This window comes from Rhincodon typus, chromosome 46 (genome assembly GCF_021869965.1).
Source record: "Rhincodon typus isolate 14 chromosome 46, sRhiTyp1.1, whole genome shotgun sequence".
Lineage (NCBI taxonomy): Eukaryota > Metazoa > Chordata > Chondrichthyes > Orectolobiformes > Rhincodontidae > Rhincodon > Rhincodon typus.
Window position 1 is genome coordinate 7,378,449 of NC_063377.1, and position 20,080 is coordinate 7,398,528.

Sequence of the window (20,080 nt, forward strand, 5' to 3'; positions counted from 1 at the left end):
CCCCTCTCTCCATCTTTCTATTCTTTGTTTTACCTTCCACCTTCTGTGCAATGGCTACTGAACTTGGAAATGTAGCAGTTGTTAAACTTTCGAGATTTATGTTGTGTGTCTCAGCCACATTGAGACATTTCTGAACAACAAGGTACTGTATAAATGCAGTCTCTGTCTGACCGTTTTACAGGGGATCATACTGGTCTATGACATCACCGATGAGAAGTCTTTTGAGAATATACAAAACTGGATGAAGAGCATTAAAGAGGTGAGATTGATCTTCAGATACAACTTCAATGGGGAACTGCTATCAGTGGCTTCACCGCACTCCCCCAAGACCCTCCCTGTTGCCACCCAACTGCTGCCCCATTTGCCACCACACGTCCTCAAACCCCCACATCTGCCCTGTCCTCCACCAGCTCCCACACCTGCTCTGACCACTCTCCAGCCTTCAGGATCTACCCTGTTACACCCTCCCGCCCCACCTGCACCCACCCTGACCTCATCACAACTTGCCCCTGACACCATTACGTCCACCCATTAGCCTGGATTCAGTTTGAACCCAGGTCCTTTTAATCTTTTTTTTTCAATTCACTCACCGGATGAGGGCATCACTGGCTAGCCTTTATTGCCCCATCCCTAATTGCCCAGAGGGCAGTTAAGAGCCAACAACATTGCTGTGGGTCTGGAGTCACATGTAGGCCAGACCAGGTAAGGATAGCAGTTTCCTTCCCTAAAGGACATGAGTGAACCAGATGGGTTTTTCCGACAATCGACAATGAATTCATGGTCATCATTAGATTCTTAATTCCAGATTTTTATTGAGTTCAAATTCCGCCATCTGCCATGGCGGGATTCAAACCTGGGTCTCTGGATTAACAGCCCAGCGATAATAGCACTGGGCCATCACCTTCACCCCTCAAAGGGATTATCTTACACCAGCTAAGTGTGAGGACTCTGTTTCTGAAAAAAAAGGATAGGGAGAGGCGATGACCTAGTGGTATTATTGCTGGACTGTTAATCCACAGACCAGGTAATGTTCTGGGGACCTGGGTTTGAATCTCACCAGTGCAGATGGTGGAATTTGAATTTAATAAAAATCTGGAATTAAGAGTCTAACAATGACCATGAATCCGTAGAAACATAAAAACATAGATAGGAGCAGGAGGAAGCCATTCAGCCATTCGAGCCTGCTGCACCATTCATCATAATCATGGCTGATTGTCCAACTCAATAGCTTAATCCTGCTTTCTCCCCATAACCTTTGATCCCATCATCCCAAGTGCTATATCTAGCCACCTTCTGGTACCTACAATATTTTGGCATCAACTACTTCCTGTGATAATGAATTCCACAGGCTCACCACTCTTTGAGTGAAGAAATGTCTCCCCATCTCCGTCCTAAATGGTTTACTCTGAATCCTTGGACTGTGACCCCTGGTTCTGGACACACCCACCATCAGGAACATCCTCCCTGCATCTACCTGGTCTAGTTCTGTTAGGATTTTATAAGTCTCTTATTTGTCTGAACTCCAGCAAAAATAATCCTAACCTTGTCAATCTCTCCTCATACGTCAATCCCGCCATCCCCGGAATCAGCCTGGTAAACCTTCGCTGCAATCCTTTAAGAGCAAGAGCATCCTTCCTCAGAAAAGGCGACCAAAACTGCACACAATATTCTCGGTGTGGCCTCACCAAGGCCCTGTATAACTGCAACAACACATCCCTGCTCCTGCACTCACAACCTCTCACAATGAAGGCCAACATACCATTTGCCTTCTTTACCGCCTGCTGTACCTGCGTGCTTACCTTCAGCGGCTGGTGCACAAGGACACCCAGGTCCCACTGCACACTCCCCTCGGATTCCCCTCCCCATTGCTGATTGATGGGAAAAACCCATCTGGTTCACTAATGTCTTTTAGGGAAGGAAACTGCCATCCTTACCTGGTCTGGGCCTACATGTGACTCTAGACCCACAGCAATGTGGTTGGCTCTTAACTGCCAGGTGGGCAGTTAATATTAGCCAGTGACACCCTCATCCTGTGAATAAATGAATAAAAAGTAACTGAGCCATGAGGGGTGGGTGTTTTTTTTTTTATTTTGGTTGGGGTAGTGGCTTCATTTACCTGCACTGTATCAAAATGGCTTCCAGGATATCAGCTTCTCTCTTCTGGGTCAAAGGCTATGGGTTTGAGTCCCACTCTAGAGGCCAGAGCACATAATCCGTGCTGACATTGAGGGAGTGCTACACTCAGAGGAGCTCTTTCATTGAACTGAGGCCCCTTTCTGTTCTCTCAGGTGCACCATACGACATAAGTGTAGGCCAATCAGCCCATTGAGTCTGCTCCTCCATTTAACGAGATCATGGCTGATCTAATAATCCCCAACTTGCCTTTACCCCATAACCCTTGATTCCCTTCCTGTTTCAGAATCTGTCTCAGCCTTGAGTAGAATTAACAATCCAGCCCCAACAGCTGTCTGCGGTAAAGGAATCCACAAGCTGTCTACCCTCTGAGTGAAAAATTACCTCCTCATCTGTCTTAAAAGGACATCCCCTTACTTTGTGATTATCCCCTCTGGTCCTAGACTCTTTCACAAGGGGAAACAACCACTCTGCATGTCCCCTAAGGTTGCATCTTATTCTTCTAAACTGCAATAAGTACAGGCCTCTCCTTATAATACAGTCCCTCCATACTTGGGATCAGCCTTCACTGGACTGCCTCCAACGCCGGTACATCCTTCCTTAGATAAGAGAACCACTTGCCCACATTGTATTCCATCTGTCACTTTGCACTTTCCAAGCTCCTCAGCAGCCTCTCTGCTTCCTCAACACTACTGATCCCTCATACCTTAACCAATCTTGGTGTCATTTGCTGACATTTGGACAAGTACACGAATAAGAAAGGTTTAGAGAAATATGGGCCAAACGCAGTTGTTCACCGTATTCCAGATTAAGATTACAGGGCAGTTATTTTGAAGAACAGCAGAGGGGAATTTTGCCTGGTGTTCTGGTCCGCGTTTGGCCTTCAGTCCATACCTTGAAGCTTGATCCGCAGGGTAATTGTGCACCTTTGTATCAGAGATTGCTGTGCACACGTTGACGAGCATTTCTGACTTTACAACGGCGACTACATTTCAAATTGGAGTGGTTGTGATTGCTGTCCTTGGCCAGCAGAAGGCTAAGAGAGGATTTAAAAGAAATTCTCAAAATCACAAGGAGTTTGGAAGGTGTTGATGGGGAGAAACTGATCCTGCTCGTAAAAGGATCGAGAACCAGAAGGCACAGGTTTGAACGAATTGGGAAAAGAAGAAAACACGATGTAAGAAAAAAAAAACTTGGCAAGCCATTAAGATTTGGAATGTGTTGACTGGAAGTCTGGAGGAGGCAGGTTGGATTTGAGGCATTGTAGAGGGCATTATAGAGTCATGCAGCGTGGAAACAGACCTTTCGGTCCAATTAGTCGACCTTGTTCCCAAACTACACTAGGCCTACTTGCCTGCGCTTGGCCCATATCCCTCCAAATCTTTCCTATTCATGTACTTATCCGAACGTCTTTTAAATGTTACTGTACCGGCATTCACCATTTCCGCTGGAAGTTCATTCCACGTACAAACCACTGTCTGTGTAAAACAAGTTGCTACTCATATCCTTTTTAAAACTTTCCCCATTTGCTTTAAAAAGTTTCGGACTCCCCGACCATTTGCTATTCACCTTATCCATATGCCTCATGCTTATACAAACCTCTATAAGGTCATCCCTCCGCTTCCTATGCTCCAGTGAAAAAGTCCCAGCCTATCCAGCCTCGCCTTGTAACTCAAACCCTCCATTCCCAGCAACATCCTGGTAAATCTAGATTTGCTATTAAAGGCATTTTGGCAGGGCAGTTAGAGAAGATTAAAGGAGGTCAGGCAGAGTGAACATCGTTTTGTGGAAGGAAATTTACATTTAACCAACTTATTGGAGTTCCTTTGCAGAAGTAATGTGCTGCGGCTAAAGAGTGGATACTGAGATTTACAGAAGTAATTTGACAAGGTTACATATTTAAGCTTAGTATGGAAGATGAAAATTCATGTTAAATTGGCCTGCTCTGTAATTGTTTTTATGTAACCAATGTGCAGGACTGGGGACAAAGGCATGAGATTGGTACCAAGTCAAGTCAACCTGGAACAGTGAGCCAAACAGCTTCCTTCTGCACTGTAACAAATCTGGGATTCTGTGAAATCAGTACTTCATGCCTGAGATGGAGTGGCTCAGTTATGAGGAGACCTGGATAGGCTGGGTTTGTTTTCCCTGGACCACATGAGGCCAAGGGGCTGTTGGATTAAAGTATACAAAATGATGAGGCATAGACACGGTAGATTGTAAAAATCTTTTCCCTGCAGCAGATGTGTCCGAGACCAGAGAGCACAAGGAAGTGGTGGATCCAGGTACATAGTGTCATAGAGACGTACAGCACAGAAACGGGCCCTTCAGTCTAACTTGTCCGTGCTGACCAGCTTTCCTATATTGAACTAGTCCCATTTGCCAGCATTTGGCCCATATCCCACTAAACCCTTCTTATTCACGTACCCATCCAGATGTCTTTAAAATATTATAATTGTACCAGCCTCCATCACTTCCTCTGGCAGCTCATTCCATACATGCACCACCCTCTGTGTGGAAAAAGCTGCCCCTTAGGTCCCTTTTAAATCTTTACCCTCTCACCTTAAACTTGGGAAACAGACCTTGGCTATTCATCCTATCCATGCCCCTCATGATTTTATAAACTTCTATAAGGTCACCTCTCAGCCTCCGACGCTCCAGGGAAAATAGCTCCAGCCTATTCAGCCTCTCTATAGCTCAAACCCTCCAACCCTGGCAACATCCTTGTAAATCATTTCTGAACCCTTTCAAGTTTCACAACACCTTTCCTATGGAAGGGAGACCAGAATTGCACGCAGTATTCCAAAAGAAGCTTAACCAATGTCCTGTACAGCCGTAACATGAACTCCCAACTCCGAGACCGAATGTACTTTACCAATGAAGGCAAACGTACCAAACACCACCTTCACTACCCTGTCTACCTGTGACACCGCTTTCAAGAAACTATGAACCTGTACCAAAGGTCCTTTTGTTCGGCCACACTCTGCAGGACCTTTAGCATTAAGTGTATAAGTCCTGCCTCTGATTTGCACTATCAAAATATAGCACCTCACATTTATCTAAATTAAACTCCATCTGCCACTCTTTGGCACATCAGCCCATCTGATCAAGGTCAACAGTTACAACACTTTAAGACATTTGGATAAGTACATAAATAGGAAAGGTTTGGATGGATGTGGGCCAAATGCAGGCAAGTGGGACGAGCTTGGTTTCGGAAAATGGTCGGCGTGGACTAGTTAGATCGAAGGGTCTGTTTCCACGCTGGGTGATTCTATAAGTTCAAGGTTGAGGAGCGTTATAGAAGATATCTGAGAAAAATGTTTTCACGTGGAGGATGTTAGAAATATGGAACACTTTTCCATGAGAAGGTGGTGGAGACAGGTACTCTCACAAATTTTAAGAAGCGTCTAGATCAGCACTTAAAATGATAGGGCGTAGTAAGTTAACGACCAAATGTAGGTAAATGGGATTAGTGTAGTTTGGTTTTTGTTGGTTGGCCTTGACATGGTGGGCCGAAGGGCTTGTTTCAATGCTGTATTACTCTGACTCTATTGGCTTTAAAGTGCTTTAGGGCTAGTTGAAAGTCGGGTTTAGAGGGATACAGGCCAAATGTTGTCAAATGGGACTAGATTAATTTAGGATAGCGGGTCAACATGGATGAGTTGGGCCAAAGGGTCTGTTTCCGTGCTGTATATCTCTAGGACTCTCCTGAAAGGTACAATGGCAATGTCGAAGTTGTTGAGTAATATTCATCTTGTGATTGAAAGTGCTAACCATCAGGAGCCTAATGAAGTCCTGAAGAAGGGTCACTGGACCCAAAACGTTAACTCTGCTTTCTCTCTTTACACATGCTGCCAGACCTGCTGAGTTTCTCCAGCAATTTCTGTTTTAGTTATTAATGTACCATCGCTTTGCTTCCCACAGAATGCCTCAGCGACCGTGGAGCGAATGTTATTGGGAAACAAGTGTGACATGGAAAACAAGAGGAAGGTGCCCAAGGACAAGGCAGAGAAGGTCAGCTGGAGAGCTATTATGCCAGTGCACCTCCTGGGGTCAAGGGCATAGGTGCCCATTGGTGCTTTCAGCCAACCTTGGGGTGTAGGTTCAAAGTTCACACTGCTGGGAGGGAGGCAGCAACAAATTTTTGACAGCAGGGTTGGGGATGAGATATATCTGGGAACAGTGCTTGATCCTACATAGGATATCAATAGGAATTCAGCAGGAGGTGTGGAGGCTAGAGATGGTGATGGACATAGGTAGCGGTTTTAGGGGCTAGAGGAAGTTACAGAGATTGGGTGGGGGTGTAGGGGCTGGAGGAAGTGACAGAGATAGGTTGAGTTGTTGGGGCTGAAGAAGGTGACAGATAGGTGGGGTTAGGGGCTTGGGAAGATTACAGAGATAAAGAGTAGCGGCTGGAGGAGGTGACACAGATAGGGAGGGAATGTAGGGGCTAGTGGAGGTGGCAGAAATAGGGAGGGTTATTGGGGCTATAGGAGGTGACAGACATAGGGAGAGGTGCAGGGGCTGGAGGAGGTGACAGATAGGGAGGATGGTAGGAGTTGGAGAAGGTGACAGAGATAGGCAGGAGGTGTTCTTTCAAACAGCTAGCAGAAGTATAAAGAGTTGAACAGCCTCCTGCTGAATCATTTACAAAAGATACACATTTTGTCACACACAGCAGACCCATACTTGCCATAACAAGCATCAAGATTTATCAGTCTCTGTTTGTTTCCTTTGCTGCAGTTGGCAAAAGATCATGGGATCAGATTCTTCGAAACAAGCGCCAAATCTAGTTTGAATGTGGAAGAGGTAAGATTGCCGATTACTCAGTTTTTAGTCAGGAAAGTCCTCAGAAAGAAAGAGGGATCCTCCTATTTAATTTTATTTTGCCTAACTCCACCATTGCTCTACCCAAGACTGCAAGAAGTTACAGACTTGTTAACACAGCCCAATCCATCGTGCAAACCAGCCTTTCATCCATTCACTCCATCTACATTTCCCATTGCCTCGGGAAAGCAATCAAAGATCCCTCCCACCCTGGTTATAATCTCTTCCAACCTCTTCCGTCAGGCAGAAGGTATTAAAGTTTGTATGCATATATGAATAGATTCAAGAACAGCTTCTTCCTCGCTGTTATCAGACGTCTGAATGGATCTTTCAAATTTTAAACTTAATGTTGATCTTGCATTTGTGCACCTCCTCTGCGGCCATAACATCCTCACTCTGTTCTATTACCCAAATGCACTTTTGTACAGTATGATCTGCCTGTACTGCATGCAAAACAAAACTTTTCACTGTATCTAGGTACATTTGACAGTAATACATCAAATCAAATCAAAAAAATGGGTGCCTGTTCAGGCGAGACATTAAAATAAAACACAAAGTCCAAGGCATCGTCAAAGAATGGTGGGAGTGTTGGGATAAGTTCTCCCCAACGAGACCAAGATCTTGCCTTGGTTAACATAAGCAAAATAAATTTGGTCACGCGTTACGCTGCCGTTTGTCGAGATCCTGTTTCTTTGTGTCATCCCGTGAATGAAATGTCACTGGCTGGGCGGCAGTTAAGAGTCAACCACTTTGCTGGGGGTCTGGAGTCACATATAGGCCAAACCAGGTAAGAATGGCAGTTTCCTTTCCTGAAGGACATTAGTGAAGCAGATGGTGATTATTAGATTCCAGATTCTTTTTTTTTCTGTTGTTGAGTTCAAATTCCACCATCTGCTGTAGCACGATTCTGACCCCAGAACGTTACCTGGGTCTCTGGATTAACAGCCCAGGGACCGTACCACTAGGCCATCACTTCTCCATCCCTCTCCTGCTGTGTGCAAATTGGCTGCTATTTTTTTCCTACATCAGGAGTAATGTATATTTGAGATTGGGTAAGACTGACAACTTGCCTCCAACAATGATTAATTCTGTTAAATGCTTTGTCAGTGCAATTAGGTGATAGAAGATTTTAAGCGCAATCTGATCTGTCTGCTAGCCTGTATATGCTGAATTTAACTCAGTTCCTTTTCCAACAGGCTTTTCGATCACTCGCCCATGACATATTAATAAAGACGAGCAAGAAATCGGTAGGTTTAATGCAAGACCTATTTCCTTACCCTGGTTACAGTGAACTACCTCGTTAGTGAGCCCAAAAGGGTCACACATCCCTGTTATCTTTCCTACACTGCTGTTTTTTGCATTATAATAGTTGCTAGGTGGGTGTATCGGGGGATTGATGCCACTATTTGACACCTCTGAGGGGCTGTGGGACTAATCTAAGTAATTCCTTGTGTGGTAGTACAGAAATCGAGCGTTGCTGGGGAAACAAAGACACCTTTTTGTAGAAGCTTTTCACGCATCAGGACAATTTGTAGGAGTACTGATGTAACGAGGAACAACATGTTGCACTGTGTGTGAGAAAAATCAGATTGGTTATAGAGTCGTAGAACTGTACAGCATGGAAACAGACCCTTCGGTCCAACTCATCATGCCGACCAGATATCCTAAATTAATCTAGTGCCATTTGGCCCATATTCCTCTTAAACCCTTCCTATTCATGTACCCATCCAGATGCCTTTTAAATGTTGTAATTGTACCAGCCTCCTCCACCTCCTCTGGCAGCTCATTCCATACATGCACCACCCTCTGCATGAAAAGGTCACCCCTTATGTTCCTTATAAATCTTTCCCATATCACCTTAAACCTATGCCCTCTAGTTTTGGACTCCACTACCCTGGGAAAAAGATGTTGGCTATTCACCCTATCCATGCCCCTCATGATTTTATAAACCTGTATAAGGTCACCCCTCAGCCTCTGACCCTCCAGGGAAATTAGCCCTGGCCTATTCAGCCTCTCCCTATAGCTCAAACCCTCCAGTCCCAGCAACATCCTTGTAAATCCTTTTTGAACTCTTTCAAGTTTAACATCTTTCCTGTAGTACAGAGTCCAGAATTGAAAACAGTATTCCAAAAGTGGCCTAATCAATGTCCTGTACAGCAGCAACGTGACCTCCCGACTCCTATGCTCAGTGCACTGACCAATAATGGCAAGCATACCAAACACTGCCTTCATTACCCTGCCTGCCTGTGACACTGCTTTCAAGGAACTATGAACTGTACCCCAAGGTCTCTTTGCTCGGCAACAATCCCCAGGACCTTACCATTAAGTTTATAAGTCCTGCCCTGACATGCCTTTCCGAAATACAACACCTCACGTTTATCTAAATTGAACTCCACCTGCCACTCCTCAGCCCATTGGCCCATCTGATAAAGGTTGCGTTGTACTCCGAGATAACTTTCTTCACCAATTGGCTACACCACCAGTTTGGGTGTTGACTTTTACAAGCTGGGGCTGGTTAGGTCGGGTCCTCTTTAGAACCGGTCCTCACAAGACATTCCCTCCATATCTGGAGATCAATCTAGTGAACTAACTCTGGACTTGCCTCCAAGCTGTTATATCTTCCCTTGCGTAAGGGGCCCAAAACTATTCACTATTCTAGGTGTAGTCCAACTAGTGCCTTGTGTAATTTTAGCAAGAGCTCCCTATTTTTATACACTATTCTCTTTGAAATAAAGACCAACATTCCATTTGCCTTCTCTATTTCCTGTTGAACTTGTGTGCTATCTTTTGGGATTCATGTAAAAGGACCTTCAAATCCCTCTATGCAGCATTTTCCTGTGGTCTTTCCCCATTTTATTCAGCTGCCAAAGTGCACAGTCTCACATTTTCCTAGATTATATACTCATTGGTCAAATTTTTATCCACTTCCCTTTCTATATAAAGGTGTTATATTGGCAGTTTTACAATCCTCTGAGACTTTGGATTGGCACGGTGGCTCAGTGGTTAGCACTGCTGCCTCACAGCACCAGGGACCCAGGTTCAATTCCAGCTTCTGGCAACTATCTGTGTAGAGTTTGCACGTCCTCCCAGCATCTGCGTGGGTTTCCTCCCACAATCCAAAGATGTGCAAGGTAGATGGATTGGCTGTGCTAAATTGCAAATAGTGTCGAGGGAATGTGGAGGCTAAGTGGGTTACAGGGAAATGCAGGGATATTGGCTCTGGGTGAGATGCTCTTCAGAGGGGTGGTGTAGATTTGATGGGCCAGATGGCCTGCTTCCACACTGTAGGGATTTTTGGAAGATTAGTACTGGTGGAACCACTATCTCTGTAGCTACTTGTATTAATAGCCTAAGATTCACCCCATCAGTTCTTTATACCTTCATAGTATGACACAGCACAGAAGGAGGGCGTTCAACCCAACATAAATATGGCAAGTGGACCATGGATGTTGGCAGAGTATTCAACAAAGTGAGCAGAGATCCAGCATCCTTACACTCACTTCCCATTGGAGTTGGAAGCTCTGGTTGTCTTTACCCGCCTCTCTTGTCCCTGTGACGCCTGCCAATGTTAAAATCACCCACTGACACTTTGTCACTGTGTTACAATGGTGCTTGAGACATCCAGAGAGGAGTGGCTGTAGCAATTTGCAAGAAGTCCTCCTTAAAAGGCGGTGATAGATCAGAGTGGAGAAAGAGGTTGGGGAATGAAAGTGCTTGCATTTCTTGAATACCTTTCATGAGCTCAGGACACCTTCTCCCCCCCACCAACTCCGAGTGGTTTAATTTTTTTTCCTCTAAAATGTAGTGTAGCAAACACATCATCCACTTTGGACACAATAACCAGTGGTGTGATAATTACCATCTTTTCAGTTATTTTATGGAAGGGCTAAATATTGGCCCCAGAACATGGGAGAGCGTTTTCACCACCCCAATGAGTCTCGGAAGCATACAAAATGGAAACAGACCCTTCGGTCCAACTCATCCATGCTAACCAGGTTTCCCAAACAAATTAGTCCCATTTGCCTGCTTTTGGCCCATATCCCTCTAAATCTTCCCTATTCATGTACATGTCCAAATGTCTTTTAGATGTTGTAATTGTACCAGCCTCCACCACTTCCTCTGGCAGCTCATTCCATATACACACCACCCTCTGCATGAAAAAGTTGCCCCTCAGATCCCTTTTAAATCTTTCCCCTCTCACCTTAAACCTATGCCTTCCAGTTTTGGACTCCCCCTACTGTAGAAAATATCTGTGCCTTTCATGATTTTATAAAGCTCTGTAAGGTCACCCCTCAGCCTACTATGCTCCAGGGGAAAAAGTCCCAGCCTATCCAGCCTCTCCTTCCAATTCAAACCCTCCGGTGCTGGTGACATCCTTGCAAATCTTTTCTGAACACTTTCCAGTTTAATAATATCCTTCCCATTGCAGGGCAACCAGAACTGTATGCAGTACTCCAAAAGCGGCCTCACCAATGTCCTGTACAGCCGCAACATGATGTCCCAACTCCTATAGTGAATGTTCGGCCAATGAAGGCAAGCGTGCCAAGTGCTGTCTTCACCACTTTGTCTACCTGCGACTCCTCTTTTAAGGAACTGTGTACCTGAACCCCTAGGTCCCTCTGCTCAATGTTCTTTCCCTGTTAGCTGTGGGTTTTTACGTTTACATCCACCCGAGAGGGCCAGAAGGGATAATCCGATCGATGTCATGTCAGCAGGGAATTGAGTGTAACTCATAAACAAAAAGCAAAATATTTCAGATGCCGAAGATTGGAAATGGAAACTGAAGAAACACCGCTGATCTCACAGACTCAGTGGAGACAAAACAGAAAGCTCAGTAGGTCTGACAGCATCTGTGGAGAGAGATCAGAGTTAGCGTTTTGGGTCAAGTTCCAAGGAAGGGTCACTGGACCAGAAACGTTAACTCCGATTTCTCTCCACTGATGCTACCAAACCTGCTGAGCTTTTCCAGTAATTTCTGTTTTGGTTTTCAGAAAAAGGTTGGGTTTTGTGCATAAGGTAGGGCGGGGTGGGGAGGGGATAAGGAGTAGATGATGGAGCCCAAACAACTGGACAGACAGAGATAGTAAGAACTGCCGATGCTGGAGTCAGTGATAACACAGTGTGGAGCTGGAGGAACACAGCAGGCCAGGCAGCATTAGAGGAGCAGGAAAGCTGATGTTTCGGGTCGGGACCCTTCTTCAGAAAGACAAAGGAGTGGACAACGATCAGCCTAGGAGAATGAATATTTGCTAATGGGGACTATTAGTGGCTAACAATGGGTTGTGTGTATTAGCAGCCCAAGTGACAACAAGACCTCCTCGTCCTGTCTGTCTTCTCTCCCACCTATCCGCCTTCTATCACCGCCCCCCTCCTCTCTATTTATTTTAGAGCCCCATTTCTGAAGAAGAGTCCAGACCCAAAACGTCAGCTTTCCTGCTCCTCTGATGCTGTCTGGCTTGCTGTATGCCTCCAACTCCATACCTTGTTATCTCAGACTCCAACATCGACAGTTCCTACTATCTCTGATAACAAGGCCTGCTGTGTGGAGATTGGGATAAGGACGTGGGAAAAGGTGCCTCGAGCCCTAAAGTTGTTGAACTCGATATTTAGTCCAGAAGGCTGTAGAGTGCTGAGCTGCACTTGAGCACTGTAGCAAGCCGGAGACAGAGGTATTGGCCAGGGAGAGACAGTTAGCATTGCGCGTCCAATATGACATTTCTTCAGAACGGAAGAGAGGTGGAAAAGTGAGGAATTTCAGGCTGCTGAAGGAGGTGGCGAGTGGGCAAATTACTTGGCCAATGCAATATAATGTGGATAAATGTGAGGTTATCCACGTTGGCAAAAACAGGAAGGCAGATTACTATCCAAATGGTGGCAGTTTAGAGGAAAGTGAGGTGCAATGAGACCTGGGTGTCATGGTGGAAAGGTCAGTGAAGGTTGGCATGTAGGAAAACTAATGGCATGCTGGGCTTCATAGTGCGAGGATTTGAGTATGGGTATAAGGATGTCTTGCTGCAGTTATACAGGGCCTTGGTGAGAACACACCTTGAGTATTATGTGCAGTTTTGGTCTCCCAGTCTGAGGAAGGACGTTCTTGTTATTGTGGGAGTCTAGCAAAGGTTCACCAGACTGGATTCCCGGGATGGCAGGACTGACATATAAAGAAAGACTGGATCCACTGGGCTTATACTCACTTGAATTTGGAAGAATGAGGGGGGATCTCATAGAAACATATAAAATCCTGATGGGACTGAACAGGCTAGATGTGGAAAGAATGTTCCCAATGTTGGAGAAGCCCAGAACTAGGGGTCACAGTCTTGAGAATAAGGGGTAAGCCATTCAGGACTGAGATGAGGAAGAATTTCTTCACTCAGTTGTGAATTTGTGGAATTCTCTCCCACAGAAAGCTGTTGGGGCCACTTCATTAGATATATTCATGAGGGAGCTGGATGTGACCCTTGTGGCTAAAGGGATCATGGGGTACGGAGAGAAACCGGGAGTGGGATACTGAAGCTGCATGATCAGCCATGATCATATTGAATGATGGAGCAGGCTGGAAGAGCTGAATGGCCTAATCCTATTTTGTGTTTCAGTGAACAGGAGGAAAGAACAAGTATAATTTAGAGGGCAAGGAAGATTAAGAGATCAAAGGGGTCATGGAACAAAAGGTGGTAATGTTTGTAAAGAGATGACAGAGCTTTGATCCAGAGTCAGTGTTAGTAGCAGAATAAAGGCCAGCTTTAGTAGGAAAATTCACGAAAATAAGATATAAAAGGTGTAGTTCATGGCCTTGAGAATTAGAAATTATGGATATAGCTCTCCCTCTTTCGTTTTGTTTTTGTCTAATTCGATTATTTGTTCCCTTCAAACCAGGGCTTTGGGTCTCCTAGCTACAAGGCTCCTCTGGAAAGCTCGCCGAAGACGAGTCCCTCCAAGTGCTCCTTAGTTTAAGACTCAGGACGTGGCAAACACACCAGAGAGCTGCCTAACCTTCCTCGGAGAAGACCCATTGTGTGGATAACTTATTGAAATCAACTACTGGACCTGTCTGGGGACACAGCAGTTAGTCATTCCGGCTTCGTTCCTGGTTTAGCTTCAATACAGCCCCTCCCTTCCCTGTCCCCCAACAACGTTCCCCTCTTCCCTGGAGGGGAGGGGCAGACACGATACTATGTTCCTTTTTGTGACTGGAACTTCCTCCCACAGCAGGTCAAATCTGGGACTGTTTATAAGCTTTGCTTCTTTGTACGACATGTGGGGATTGAAGGCGGGTTGGGGTGGTTGAGAGGGGACAAGATATTGAATCCCAACTGGTCTGTAACAACAGTGGGATGGAGGGGAGAAAAAGAGGGAGTGATAACGGACATTTTGTTGAGCAGCCAAAGACCTTGATGTCTTTTTGCCAGAGTCAATGGTGTTATCTGCTGTTTCTTTTTCCTCCCCCCAATTTTTATTTGCTCATTCTTCAAGGACAAGACTCCCGCCCTTTTGGTTTTGGAATGCTTAACAGCGCAAGAGTGAGAATTTCCCAGTCCCAGGATGGAGATTGAGGTTAAACGTTAAGTAGTGGGACGGAATGTGGCCGATAGTTTATGTTTAATCGCCCTCCCACCATCAAACCTCGTCTTTCTGATCTGAAATTCCAGGGACAGGTGGTCAGGAAGCCAATGATAAACACGGACAAACCAGGAATTAAGAGATTGTTTTCATGTTATTGTTGAATGCCCCCCCCCCCCCCCCCAATTAAATGGAGGTGTGATTTCTCGCAGATTCCACTCCCCTCCCCCCCCAACATATTTGGTTCTAACAACATAAAGACTCAGGTTGGAGCTAATGCTAGAGATGTATCAAGGACTAAATCAATTGGGGAAGGACCCTGAATTGTCCCAAGGTAGACCTTCTGAACACCAGCCACAATTATTCTACCAGATAATGGTGCAAGACTGAGCTAGATGGAGCAAAGGGAGAAAAATAAAAATCTGGTTCCCATCCCTGGTTTGAAGGATCCCAAGGGGGGTATACTAGAGCCCTTGGATGGAGGTGGTAGGCAGAGGGGACACATCCGCTGGAGGGGCCTTCACCTCAGGTGAGGACAGAGTAAGCGGAGTTGGACCTTGTGGTTGAATAGCTTGCTGATACACTCGCAGTCCAGATTCATTCACTCAAGGTGCTGGGGAGTGAACCTTTGGGAAGTCGCAAGTCAGGGATAATGCTTGTGCCTTGCATCTCCAATATGGTCCTTGGATCGCACAAGTGCAACTCAAGTTGGCGGAAAGGAACAGAGAAGAGATTCGGGCAAGGGTTGAAATCAACAAAGAACAACAATGTTTACCACCTGCAAATCAGTTTCAAGAGTGGGTGGGATAGTGTCAAACTGCATTCCCCCACCACCTCTCTTGTACCCAAACTCCTGCCTACAGGCTCTTTCATAATCAGTGATGTCTTTTGTCTTCAAACACCTTCTTCACAAGTCTTTGTGTGGCAGACAATTAATTCTTTGCACTATCAATGAGCTCGCTTCCTGTGTTGGCTTGCAAAGGGAGGCTGGGAGGGGGCATTTGATAATTTGGGAATAGTTGTATCAGATGCAGGTTGTAGGCCATGGGGCTTTCTGATCGTCACGGAGCAAACGGGAAAAGCTTTCCACTTCAATGCAGGACCAACACAACATGTGATGGGCCTCATTCAGATTCATCCCACTTGACCTATTGCAGAGACGAATGACACCTCATGAATCTGGTCAATCTATCTGGGCACATTGGCACGGTGGAATTTGTTGCCCATTCCTACCTGCCCCTGGGGGAGCAGAACACATCCGAGGACTTTGCCCAACCTTGACAAGGACATGGCCAATTTAAGCTCCTCCAGGGTAGGGTGTGATTGGAGTGGGATAGGGAAGATGTTGTCTAAATATTCTTGGTCTCAGGACATCCCGATTCAAAGCTAAATTTGTTACAATGAATAATCCTGACAGATCACCAGAAAGAGTTTGTGGGGCATGAGTGAGGGAAGTAAAGGTGCTGGGTGTTTGAGTCTATGCAGTAAGTTTTCCAGTGGGTGAGGAGGAACAACTAAACTGTCCATCACGGTAGTCAGTTGTATAGATAGGGAGGTGCTAGGTTCCATGCACAGTCTGCAATGGGGAGGGAGCGTGGTGGTAACAGAGGTGTTTAATTAGACTCAGTGCCCCCTGGGGACAAGAGAGTGGAAGATAGCTCTTGTAGACCCTGCATTGCTGGAAAATGCACATAATGGGCCTCTGTGGCTATTTCTAGCTGGCCAAATACATGGGTACTTGCCTACTTGATAGCACTTCAGAAGAGAGAGATGAAGTAAGTTGAGTGGCAGGATTGAAGTTGGAGGGAATTCCAATCATGGGTACCAGGCCTGCATCCTAGTGCTTCTGTGACACTGTGTTATTACCACACTGCACACCACTGTGCTGATCACCTTTTCTTTGTTTGTTGCCAACCATTGCTTAAGCTAAAATTTATACGATTAAAAAAAAATTAAAATCAGCCTGCCCAGACCAAGTGCCACTCAATCATTCAAGATTAATTTCCTCTTAAGTCAGTGTTTTTGAACAAAGTGCACTCTGCTTGCTATGTTGTGCCAACCCACTGTTCCCCTTCCCCAAGTTTCAAAAGACTGAAGCTTCCGGAAAATGAATCTTGGCCTCTGTGCCAGGATTGTGTCATAGCTGCATTTAGCGCCTTTTGTACAATGCTGATGTAATAAAGATTTGCAGTTGCTATGGACTTTGACAGGGGTCTTGGTATCTCCATGGCCCTACAGTGTTTATTTTTTATATAGTTTGCAGGTCAGTGCTATCTGTGGTGGAGCAGACATTTGTAGCACGCCTGGCCTGCTTAGTATCTTGCAGCACTTGTGTGTCAACTGCATTGTTCTGGGACTGGAGTCACACGGTGGCCCAGAATAAGCAAGGATGGCAGGTTTCCTCCCACTAATGTGTGGTAGGAGATTCAGGAACCAAAGAACACAACTTTAAGGAATGATGGTCACCAGATCCAAAACGTTAACTCTGATTTTTTTCTTCACAGATGCTGCCAGACCTGCTGAGCTTTTCCAGCGACTTCTGTTTTCTTTCGTAATTTACAGCATCTGTAGTTCTTTCATTTTTTACATCTCTAAGGCTATTAGCCAAAGAACCGGAGGGAAAAGACAAGGAAACTTTTTTCACAGACATAGGAACGGAAGTAGGTCATTCAGCCCATTAAGTCTGCTGTGCCATTCAACAAGATTATGTCTGATCTGATTATCTTCAATTCTACACTACTGTCTTTCTCCCATAACCTTTATCTCTTTACTAATTGAGAATCTGCCTATTTCAGCCTTGAATATACTTAATGACCCAGCCTCTGTGGTAAATAATTCCACAGGTTCACTACTATCAAGAAATTCCTCCTTCCTCTATCTTGAATGGTGAGTCTTTACTCTAAGATTATGACTTGTGGTCCTGTACGGGGCGGGGGTGCAAAACAATCTTTCCGTGCATCAAGTCCCCTAAGAATTTTGTATGTTTCCACAACATCTGTAATGCACAGCCTCCAGAGAACAGAAGCAGTAACTTGGCTTGATATTTTCTCCCGTGAAGCAGAATCCTTTGTTAAAAATGCAGCAGTATGGCTCATTGGTTAGCACTGCTGCCTCACAGCACCAGAGACCCAGGTGAGATTCCACCTTCGGGTGACTGTGTGGAGTTTGCATGTTGTCTCCGTGTCTGCAGTGGTTTCTTCCCACAGTCCAAAACTATGCAGGTTAGGGTGGATTAGCCATGGAAATGACAGGGAGATTGGGGGGGGGGGGAAGGTGGGTCTGGGTGGGATGCTCTTCAGAGGGTCAATGCGAACTTGATTGGCCAAATGGCTGGCTTCCACACTGTAAAATTTTATATTAAACGCACGTTACTGAGCCTGTTATAAACTGTCCTAAGAAATTTGATAAAGCTTTCAGAATCAAGGCGCTGCACTGAGTAAATATTGAGTGAAAGGATCAAGAACCAGACAGCACAGTTTTAAAGTGATTTGCAAAACCAGGCAATTTTAGTTGAGACACTCAAGAAGGCAACAGATGGTTACTTCAATAGACAATGTTCAGGTGTGTAGAGCAGGAGACTGGCACGAAATCATAATACTCATACTGAGACTCAATGCTAAAAGAACTGGCTAAATGCCCTCCAACGATGCTATAACAGTGACCCATCTTCAGTTCCAGCTTTTGGTTTTCGCGTTTGCATTCGCAGCGAGACAGGAAAGACTACAACTCCCAGCCTGCATTGCGGTCGGTATTTACACTGGGTCACAACTCACCCCTTTCGCTTTTCTGAAGAAGGGGCTAGGCCCGAAACGTCAGCCTTCCGGCTCCTCTGATGCTGCTGTGTTCATCCAGCTCTACACCATGTTAACCCATTGGTCGGTGTTTGTCCAGCATTCCATTGGTTAGGCCAACTTGCCCCCACCATCAACTAACACGTACCCCCATCCCTCCATTCCTATTGGTTAAGCCGACCCTCAACTGGACAAGCAGACACTCAATCATTCCGTGAAACCTCAAACCCCTTCGTTGATAGGTCAATCTGTCCAGCATGCCGACGTCTGACTGGTCAATCGGCCCGTCAACCAACCAGCCCTGGACACCAATTGGCTCTGAGCGACACAGCACCGCCATCTGATTGGGCTAACAAGTCTGCGACACAAAAAGAAACCACGCCCACTACTTCAAACTGGATTGCGCCCACGCGCTTCACATGACTGTCAATCATCTCCCGTCCCTCCACCCATGCCGATTGATGAGGCCGTCCTGCTACATCCATGAGGTCGAGCACACTGTTCATCATTCCTCAACCCGCACGTCTGTTCCGCATTGACGCCGATTTCACCCCACAGACCCGTCTGCTCTCAACGTCGAAGGACCAAGGCCGTCAAGCATTGTCCACATCGGACTGGTTGAGCGGCCCGTCAATCAACCTCTGACCCGCCTACCCTCAACAGGGAATGGCCAGTCCCTTAAGGGCCGTCGAATCCGACTGGTTGGTCGGAACGTCAGTCGACCCCAGCCCGCCTACCTTCGACGTCGATTGGCCGGGCCTTCAAGACTTGTTATATCCGGCTGGTCGAGGCGCCCGTCAATCAGACCTGGACTCGCCTATCCCCGAAGCAGTCAAGCATGCCCGAGATCCGATTCGCCCAGACGATCGTCAAACAGCCCCGTCACCCCACCCCCGCGACGCCGATTGGCCGAGGGGTAAGAGGGCGTGCCGCGCTCCGACCGGCCGAAGGGCCTGTCAAACGCGCACACCCCGACCCTCCGAAGTTGGGAAAGGGCGGGGAACGAGGAGGAGGAGGGCCGGCTGATGGCGGTGGGACTTTTAAACCGGGTTTAAGGCCTGAGGCGAACGCCTCGCTTCCCTCCGCCATCATGAGCGCGGCGGTTTTCTTCGGCTGCACCTTCATCGCCTTCGGGCCGGCGTTCGGGCTGCTGCTGTTTACCGTGGCCGGGGACCCGCTGCGGGTGATCATCCTGGTCGCCGGGTGAGTTTGGAGGTGTAAAAGGAAAACCTTTCATTTGTTTAAAAATGGAAGAAAAACGCCCCGCCGGCCGCACTCCCCGGCCCCGCCCCGCCCCGCCCCCTTTTCTCCCGCCGCTGTCAATCATTAAAGTCCCTGAACGGCTGTGGCTCCAGGATTTTAAAGGGATCGTCGCCGGGACAGGGCCTAAGTGTTTGGCCGACACAAAAAAATTCTTTTCTCTGCCATCAGTTTTCTTCCACCACCTTTTTTTTTAAAAAATCCTTTCTCTAACCACCCCCCTCCTCCTCCTCCTCCTCCTCCTCCAAACCGATCCTGGTACTCAGTACCACCAGCCCCGCCTGAGCCTGGACGTTTATGCTCAACGGGCTATTCGACTGCAGGAGGCTGGATGGACGGCAGTTTCCAGACCATCGCTCCGGCCGCCACAGTCCATGCTTTAGCTTCAAATCGGTCTGCTGCGTGTTATCGTGGTGCCCTTCTTGGGTTCGGCCGGTCCCGCAAACCCGGGTGATTTTTGCCCGATGGGCTATTCGACTGCAGGAAGGGGGACAGACAGCAGCTCTCCCCCG

General features: G+C 46.5%; 2 protein-coding genes across 9 annotated transcripts in view; both read left to right on the forward strand.

Moving 5' to 3' along the window:
• Window positions 1-16,718, forward strand: part of LOC125487876 (ras-related protein Rab-13-like) — a 37,893-nt gene extending 21,175 nt beyond the window's left edge. The window contains exons 4-8 of the mRNA XM_048620378.1: window positions 182-259; window positions 6,058-6,147; window positions 6,877-6,942; window positions 8,157-8,207; window positions 13,834-16,718. Of these exons, the coding sequence (XP_048476335.1) occupies window positions 182-259; window positions 6,058-6,147; window positions 6,877-6,942; window positions 8,157-8,207; window positions 13,834-13,911 (363 nt within the window). The 3' untranslated portion in view covers window positions 13,912-16,718. The remainder of the gene's footprint in view (window positions 1-181; window positions 260-6,057; window positions 6,148-6,876; window positions 6,943-8,156; window positions 8,208-13,833) is intronic.
• A 1,289-nt stretch (window positions 16,719-18,007) lies between these two features.
• Window positions 18,008-20,080, forward strand: part of LOC109924234 (gamma-secretase subunit APH-1A-like) — a 29,794-nt gene continuing 27,721 nt past the window's right edge. For all 8 annotated transcript variants that reach the window (XM_048620383.1, XM_048620385.1, XM_048620381.1 and 5 more), the window contains exon 1: window positions 18,008-19,511. In XM_048620383.1, the coding sequence (XP_048476340.1) occupies window positions 19,147-19,511 (365 nt within the window). In that variant the 5' untranslated portion in view covers window positions 18,008-19,146. The remainder of the gene's footprint in view (window positions 19,512-20,080) is intronic.